The sequence below is a fragment of the Malania oleifera genome, chromosome 10, assembly GCF_029873635.1.
Source record: "Malania oleifera isolate guangnan ecotype guangnan chromosome 10, ASM2987363v1, whole genome shotgun sequence".
Taxonomy (NCBI): domain Eukaryota; kingdom Viridiplantae; phylum Streptophyta; class Magnoliopsida; order Santalales; family Ximeniaceae; genus Malania; species Malania oleifera.
Window position 1 is genome coordinate 4,870,798 of NC_080426.1, and position 8,916 is coordinate 4,879,713.

General features: G+C 38.1%; 1 protein-coding gene across 2 annotated transcripts in view; it reads right to left on the reverse strand.

Moving 5' to 3' along the window:
• LOC131166994 (uncharacterized) overlaps positions 1-1,810 on the reverse strand; it is a 14,380-nt gene extending 12,570 nt beyond the window's left edge. The window contains exons 1-3 of one of the 2 annotated variants that reach the window (XM_058125709.1): positions 1,578-1,810; positions 1,375-1,470; positions 1,159-1,269 (exon numbers count right to left, since the gene is read on the reverse strand). In XM_058125709.1, coding sequence (XP_057981692.1) covers positions 1,159-1,269; positions 1,375-1,470; positions 1,578-1,604 — 234 coding nt within the window. In that variant the 5' untranslated portion in view covers positions 1,605-1,810. Of the gene's footprint in view, positions 1-1,158; positions 1,306-1,374; positions 1,471-1,577 lie in introns of both variants that reach the window. The other variant, XM_058125708.1, reaches the window with a different exon arrangement.
• Positions 1,811-8,916: the final 7,106 nt, after the last annotated feature.

Consider the following 8,916-nt stretch of genomic DNA (forward strand, 5'->3'; position numbering starts at 1 on the left):
AGGAGGCAGCTCATGGTCTTGGAAGCAAATTTTAAAAGCTAGATCCCTTACTTTCCTTTTATCAGCTATAAAATTGGTGATGGAAGATCAACTTTCTTGTTCTATGATAATTCGGATACTTATAGCCCACTCATCTATCACTATAGTAAGCACTTGACAATTGAGCTTGGTCTATCAATAAACAATTTGGTGAGTTCTCTTATTTCTGAAAATTCATGGAAATGGCAAAGCAGAATTTTTCACGAAGTTGCTAATCAGAAACAAAATATTCAATTCCCTCCTAATACCAACATAGAATATGTTGTGCTTTGGATCCCTGTTTCTAACAGAAACTTCTCTTCTGCTTGCATGGGATGGCATTAGATTTAAAGGAGGTAAAGTGGGCAGGGCTAAATCTATTTGGTTTAAGATTCATGTTCCCAGATTTTCTTTCATTACTTGGATGGCAGTTTTAAACAAACTAAATACCCTCGATAGAATTACTAAATGGAGTGATTCAAGGGATCATATTTTCTTCAGTTTTGAATGCTTTGGTTGCATCTCTATAACTGCTGCTGCTGAATTTAGGCTCTCTGAAACTTGTTAATGCTGGGAGGATAATTTGAACTGGATAAACTCATTAGGAGGTTCAATTTTTGATGATCTTTGCAGGTTGGTGTGGACTGCATCTATTTGCTATAGCTGGAAAGCAAGGAGTCAACTCATTTTTGTAGGAGAGAAAATTGATACAGCGAGGATAAAAAGTCGAGTTAACACTTATGTTAAAGGCAGATGCTCTGGGTTGAGGGGCTTCGAGTTTCTGTAGACTCCTTAGTTTCAGTGGCTGTTCTTTTTCTTTGTTTTCCTTTCCCTTGTACACTGTTTTGGCTATTTTGCCTCCTTATCAACATAATGGTGCTTGATTCTTCCAAATATATATATATATAGTTGTGTTTAAAATAGCTAAAATTCAGTTCTGATCGCCTGGGAAGCGTACAATACAGATATAAAACAGTCTGTTTGCTTTTTTTACCTCACCAAGAAGACAGAGGCCAGAGAGTTAAGGTTTAGCATTCGATGGCGAGGTTATCTATTATACTAGTTCATCATCCCAGAGAACCATGTGCAGAAAAATAGAAACAAATATAGTAAATAACAACCCCCAAAAAATATATGCACCTTCAGTGCATCTTTCTCTTCTCCACAATTATCTTGTTTTTGAAGAATGGTCTCGATCAGGAGATTATACGAACCGTCCTCGATGAAGATCCACCCTTCCGCGCCATACACCTGAAAGCAGACAAAAACCCTAATTCCTCGTAAAAACTAAGGAAAAAGGGTTTATGAAGATGAAAAAAATAAAAAGAAAACAAAAAGAAATAAAAAAGGGGTCACCTTCAAGAGTTCTTTGACCGTTCTACGAATTAATTCTTTGGAAAATCCATAGGGAATCATAGCGTCAAGCGCAGCGTCCATTCGCGTGAGACCCACCTGCAAATTTTCGCCCGAAAGGAAGGAGCAAGATGGAGAGGAAGTAAGAGAGAAACAGAAGGAAAACGCGAGAAAATAAAGTTCCGGGAAAATGACAGCTCTTGAACCTTCCGATGCCTCCCTCTCGGAGCCATTGCAGAGCAGGCCCTCTCTCTTACTCTGCTTTTTTTCTGAGAAAAACAAACTTAAAAAATGTAACGATTAACGTTCTCTGTTCAGGTTTCTGGTGTCTCGGGTTTTCACCCCATAGCGGGAGGAGAGGGGAGACAAGAACCAGTACGGCCGCGCAGCCAGCGAGAAACGCAGAGCACGAGAAATCAGGTAGGTGCGTCCTCATCGTAAGATCATGCGGTCATGCGCATACGTCTAACTGGACGTTTGTACGATCGACAATTAGACGCTTGTTTTGAGTTTTGACGGTGATGCGAGACGAGTTGTGTGGTGAATCAGCCTTTGTGGGCCCCCCAAATTAGCATCGCGTTTGAGGCGAAAAAAAGAGATGACATCGTTTTGCTTTCCAATTTGTTTTGACCCCGATTGACCCCAAAAAAATTTATAAATATAATAAAAAACCAAAACTAAGGTAATTAGAGTTTTTTTATGGAAATGTTCAAAAAATAAAATAAAAAACACATATATAGAGAAAAGTGAGAAAAAAATATACAAACGTACCAAATCGACTTTTAAAAAGTTGATTTGGGTTTTAAAAGTAAAAAATAAAAAAACAAGGGGATGGGACGCTTGCCAGCATTTAAAAAAAAAACAAGGGATGAGACACAGCTGATGCGCTGTCAACGGGGAAAGAAGAGAGATTGCATCAAGGGAGAGGGGTATCTTGACATTAAAGCACCTGATTATGCCTATAATCCAGTTTAAAAAGAAAAATGACTAAACATAGCACACAACGCTGACGCGTGCTATCACCATGAATTAAGAGGAGGGGAGAGACATGCATTAAACCTCTGTTAGCATTAAAAAAAAACAAAAAACAAAAACAAAAACAAAAAAACATGGGATGAGACTTTAGCTTATGAGTGAATAGTAACCAAACAAACTTTGGGAAAGTTGGTTTGATGTTAAAATTAATTTCACCTACCCCCTACATGCATACATGTGTACATAAAAACAGGGTCTGCTGTTCAAAGAGGAAGGGAAATGGAAACAGTAACAGAAGAAGGAAGTCGACGACATTGCACTTTGGAAGGATAAACCGGGGAACAGTTATCAGAGGACTCGTCGACGAACACAAGGGATTCGTCAACAAGGGTATAAGAGAATTCATCGACGAAGACAGAATTCGTCAAAGAGGAAATACCGATAAGGTTTTGAGCCGACTGAATTTCGTCGATGAGGACTGAATTTCGTCGATGAAATTATTAAAGGATTCGTTGACGAATGACGTGACTCGTCGACGAATCCAGTTCTATAAATATAGAAAAATCCGGAGTTTAACTTCTTAACTAAGCTAACATCTCTCTCTCCCCTTCAGCTCTCCCTCTCTCTCTCCTCGATTTTGGACCAAATTTACATCGTATCGACAATCCGAAGCCACCACGACACTCCTAGGGAAGTTCTCTCCAAATCTGCCAGAGCGGATCGTTGGTGAAAGCAAGTTGGAAATCATCCCTGAGTTGAGGTAAGGATTTTTAAACCAAATTTGGTATTACGACAATTATAGGAAATGATATACACATGGAAATACTAAAGTTTAATACTGGGAGTTTTCAGTTTCAGAGTATTGATCAGGAAATCCTACGGGGGTTAGATCAGGATATTTTAGGGGCTTTTTCGGTAGTTAGGTAAGGGAATAAACTAAAGCAGTGATTTTCATACAAATTATTATTATTTATGAGAAATGTTATTTTCTGGAAAGCATGTATTATATTTGTAGATTATGAAAGAAATGTATGTTTGAGAAAAATGCTGCTATCGTGTTGAAATGTATATATATGTATGAGATGCCAGAAATTATGATTTTTAGAATGCAATGTATGGTTTTATATAGCAAATGTGTGGCATGAATATTATTTTACATGGAAAAATATCATGATATGACAATAATACGAATGAAACATGTTTTAAGAAATTATGAAAGAATACAGTACATTATGATGTTGAAAATACATGATAAATTGATTATTTTCAGAATGATATACGTATATGCATGATTTTGGCGCAAGGTTGTATTTATGAAATGTTCGACGCAAGGCTGTATTTATGAAATATTCGGCGCAAAGCCGTATTTATGAAATGTTCGGCGCAATGCCGTATTTATGATATGTTCGATGCAAGGCCGCTATATTATCATGTACCAAAACCCGGGTGTTAGTTTAGTTCAGTTCAGGAGCTCGGTACCGTAGCTATATAGATGAGATATCTATGTTCAGACTAGTGTTAACCACCCCACGAGGGTATGGAAGATGGATAGTCGGTGTGACCTTCAGTGTAGAGTTGTAGATGTCCACCTGGCAGTCCAAACTAGGGTGTGGTGGGTCTATCGTACTTACAGACATTTTTGACTCGGCAGTGGTCGGTCAACCATTGTCAGGTCCCGCCTTCGGGTTGCACAACCCATCATGGGGGGTAATACATGACATTAGCTAGCTATTCATCTTGGGTATGTTTTCAGTATTATCAGTTATAACATATGTTTTATGTACGGTATGATTTATTTGCAAGTACGAAAGTATATGATTATTCATCATATTATAATAAATGTTTACAGATATATGAAATGTACTGTATATGTATAATTGTTTTAAATGTTCATGTTATCACACAACTGTATTTAGTTTATTTTTCCTTACTGAGAAGTGTCTCACCCCCAACATAAATTAACTTTTCAGGAGACCCTGAGTGACCGGCTGGTCATGGCCGCCGTTGAGCTTATTAAGTTACCCTACTAGGAGGGTAAGATTTTGTACTAGAGGTCAGAATTATTTTGTGTTTGATCCTAGAGTTATTTTGATGTTTTGGAGGATGTAAATAAATACAATATTATGATGTTGTAGTAAACTCTGGTAATTTGTTTCGTGGTGGTTGTTCGAGATTTTATATTTTGCTGCTTAGGTTTCCACTGTGATTGACAAAGTGTCCCCGCTACCCACGGGTTCAGGTTGAGATTGTTATTATTTATGTTAAATTAAGCAAGTCGTTATAACTTTAGCATATGAAGAGTTACCTGTTCAGATTCTGAACCGTAAAGTTCAGAAGCTACGTACCAAGGACATACCTTTGGTGAAGGTATTGTGGCAGAATCACGAGGTTGAGGAAGCTTCTTGGGAATTGGAAGCAAAAATACGCCAGAAGTATCCACATTTGTTCTAAGTTATATATATTACCCTACTTTGTATTGGAATAGGTGGTTGGTCTTGGGGAGTGTATTTTTGTGAACTCATGAGACAGTTTATGTTTCTAACCACGGTATTCCTCTACCATAAGTGATGGTATGTATATATTGTGATGGGACTGCATTATAGTAATTGCCGGTTTTCTTCCTAAAATCGAGTGTATATTTGATTTCATGAATGAGTTTATGAATGAGAGATAACAAATTTCGATGACGAAATTTTTGTAAGGAGGGGAGGTTGTAAGAACCCAAACCGTGATATACGGGTTTAATAATTAAGAGAGGGGTAAATTAGTAATTGAGCAGGTTTCGCCAACGAAGTCAGAGTTCGTCGATGAAGGCCAGGTGTTGCTCGTCGATGAAATTCAGAGTTTCGTCGACGAGGAGAAGCCGAGGAGTTTCATGAAACTAATAATATCAGGTTCGTCGATGAGGCCATCGTCTTGTCGATGAGCTGTCTATGTGGCCTCGTCGATGAGGACGCATTCGTTGACAAGGAGTGGCCAGGTCAAAAGGTTATAAATAGATACTTTCATTACTTTCAAGCTAAGAAACCTAAAAAATCTCTCCTTCTCTCTCTAGAACTTACAAGTCACTCTCTCTCTAAATTTCTTCGTCATATGTTGTGGGAATTGACGATTTGACGTTACTACGAGGATCAGGGAAGGATTCTCTTCAAGATTTGTGGATCGAATCTTCGGTCCGAGCATTTTTGGGTTTTGGCGTAAAATCGAGGTAAGGCTCAGTTTTCATTTCTGTTCCAGTAGTTTTGTAGAGAACAAAATCGTGAGTATATTCTGTACTGTGTTTTGTAGGTTTTGGAACTCGATTCGCTGTTTAGGAGCCTTAGAGTTTGGGATTTGCCGTTTAGGGAAAGGAAAAGGGATTCAGTTTATGTCGGTTACTTTGAAAATCAGACTCGGTAGAATTGTGGTTCACAATCCTATGTGCGTTTTGGTTACTAATTTGGGAGGATCTGACGGGTAAAATTATGGGTTTTTTATGTTACAGTTTTAGGAAAAGGGGGTATTGGGTTGCATCCCTGGTTTTGTTGGAAACTTGTATGTATATTGTGATTTATACTGTATAATAGGGATGGTTGTGCCTTGACTTTATTTAAACTGTATATGTTTGGAAAACATGATTTTCAAATTAGCAAATGGGTGTGGTTTGTGTTAGCCCTGTCAGCTACACAATCTTGGTTTATATGTTTTGATGATATTGACCTATTTGTTATTTCTAGTATTTTTCATCCTTGTAGATCTTATCTAGTATAGATCCAAAGTGTCGGATACACAGAGGTACCAATCAGAAGCAAAGATCGGACCTAGTAGACATCAAATAGAAAAGATCGGAAGGACACTGACTCAGAAATACCAAAGCACATCCCAGAGTTTTTATTGTATATAAATTAATTGTAATAAGGGTTGTGTGAGTGAGTGTGTATTATAACTCTTGCGGTGTGTGTGTAGCATGATTTTTGAGTAAGAGTTGAGCCATTACATAAGCATACTAGGACACATGAGCATATAGGATCTGCACAAAAGTAAAAAACTCACAATTTATAGTTTTAAAAGTAAAAACAAAGAGTTTGTCAAAATAATCCTATACTCAATTAAGTTTTCAAAATGGGACAAGTGTTAAGTAATATATGAGTTATAAACATTTTCAAAACTTGGTCCCAATTTTACAAAACTAGCTTTACGTCCTAAAGTCCTAAAATTCAAGCATATTTTCAATAAAGGACATACTAAGCATATAAGATATCAAAACAAGTTTTCAAATATGTTTTCATAAAACAAGATATCTTATATTTATGGGAAAACTCACTTGGACAAGTTTTTATCTTCATTAGACTCAATATATTTCATATACTTTAGTACAAAAATGTTTTAAGTCATTAAAACGCTTTTTGACAAGGAAAAACAAAGCAATCGTCACTACCGTAGTGCAGTCTTGAGTCCTAAATACCCTTCGGTATTTTGGGCCTAACTTTTTCTAGAAAGGTCCAAATGGGACAATGTTAGTGTCCCTGGAAAGCTAAGACAAAATTCCACAACTTTTATGTTGATCACTTTTTCTAATTCAAGGACCTCATTAATGAACACAGGGGATTCGTCAACGAGGCACAGTGTATGATTAGTCGATGAGTGTAGGGCCTAGTCCACGAATTCAATGGGCAGAACCGCTCCAAAGGGCATAAAACGGCTAATTTACCAAATAAAATATTTTTTCTTCCCCCCAACGGCCAGTTAACAGCTCCTTTGGCTCTTGGGCTATAAATACAAGCTATTAGACTTGTATTAACATGGTTTTGAGCATTGTTGATCATATTTGTGAAAAATATCATTTTATCCAAAACCTAAGCACTTTGCTCTTTGCATTTTAGTTATTCTTCACAAGTGCTCAATCCTCTCTTGCTCACTTATCTTGTAAGATTCATTCCTTGGGAGAATAGAGTGAGGATTTGGTTGTGTTTCATATTGGCTTATTTAAAGAGCATTAAATTGTATTTCCAATCTCTTGTAATGTTCTTTATGAACCATTGTTGTAAGGTTCTTTGTGAACCGAAGCGAAGGCTCTTGGTGACCATGGTAGGGGTTTGTTCCCAAGTATAGGGATTTGTTCTCGAGTTGTGAGGCTTCTCTGCTGGTGAAGGAGTATCTTTAGTGGATTGTGGAATCTTTGGCTTGGTGCTAAGGCATGGACGTAGGTTTGGTGCCGAACCACGTAAAAATACCGGTGTTGTTCTTTCTCTCCCTTACATTCTTTATTTTATATCTTGTGCATGATTTATATTTATATTGCAATATAATTTCTTGTATCTTACCAAGAGTTTTTATTTTGTAGAAACATACGTATTCCGCGAAAAGATTCTATTCACCCCCCCTCTAAACTATATACTCCGGGCTGGGACGTCCAACAGTTTGTTTGGTTATATGAGCATGCATGGTTATATTTTATTGAAATGCAATAGGAATTGAGTTCCGAGTTGTTTCAAGTATTGAAAGAGTGTCCGGCTCTATATCCGAGGGCGTATGAAATCGCTGAGCCATGTTTGGCAAGAGTGTCAGACTTTATATCTGAGGGCGTGAGCCTTACCGGCTAATCACTGAAGGGTGTGGATCCACCAGTTTGTATCGGTACGATACCATGGGAGCCTGGGGTTCGTCATGTGCCGGGGATGCCGTGTAATGCGGGCCAGCTACGGGCCGAAGGGTGTGACGACACCAGGTTGATCATGTGTGTGTGCGCGTGTATGTACTGTACTAGAGCTGTTTTGTGAAAATACTGGAATTGTATTTAAATGTGTATGTTTTGCTGTCATGATAAAACTCAAATGCCACATACTAATATAACTTGTGTCTGCCTTACAGAGAGGTGTCTCACCCCTACTGTACGTACACATTTTTTAGATCCTTCGGGTAACCGGAGCTAGCTTCTTGGTGTAAGAGCATAGTGATCGATGTACTACGGATAGCGCTTGTGTAAGTGCTAGGACTTTTGCTTTTGGGTTGTCATTTTGGGGTATGGTTGGCAATCGAGTTTATGCTTTAAGTTATGGAGCTTGAACTCCTATTGTATAGACTCTGGTATGGTACTGTATATGTATAGAAAAACCTTTCTCCGCTGTGTATATGCTTGTATATGGATGTGTATAGGGTGCTTGGGAAGCCCACGGGGTTGGACCCTCATTCATCGTATTGTATCTTTGGATGATTTGTATGATACAAGGACATATTAGATTACATTTTCACCCTTGGGTCCCATTTTTGGGTTCGGGGCGTGACATCAAGTATGTGTCCTAGCAATAAAGTAGAGAGGATGGAATTGTCTCGAGTGCCGTATGCATCAGCAGTGGGAAGCATAATGTACGCTATGATTTGTACAAGACTAGATATTACTCAAGTAGTTGGTACGGTCAGTTGGTTCATGGCGAATCTTGGTAGAGAGTATTGGAATGCTGTGAAGAGGGTCCTAAGATACATCAAAGGGACCTTAGATGTAACGACCCGAAGAATAATGATATTTAAATAATAAAGAGGGAGGGACATCAGTATAAATTATACCATTTTACCAAGTTATTATTCATAGCA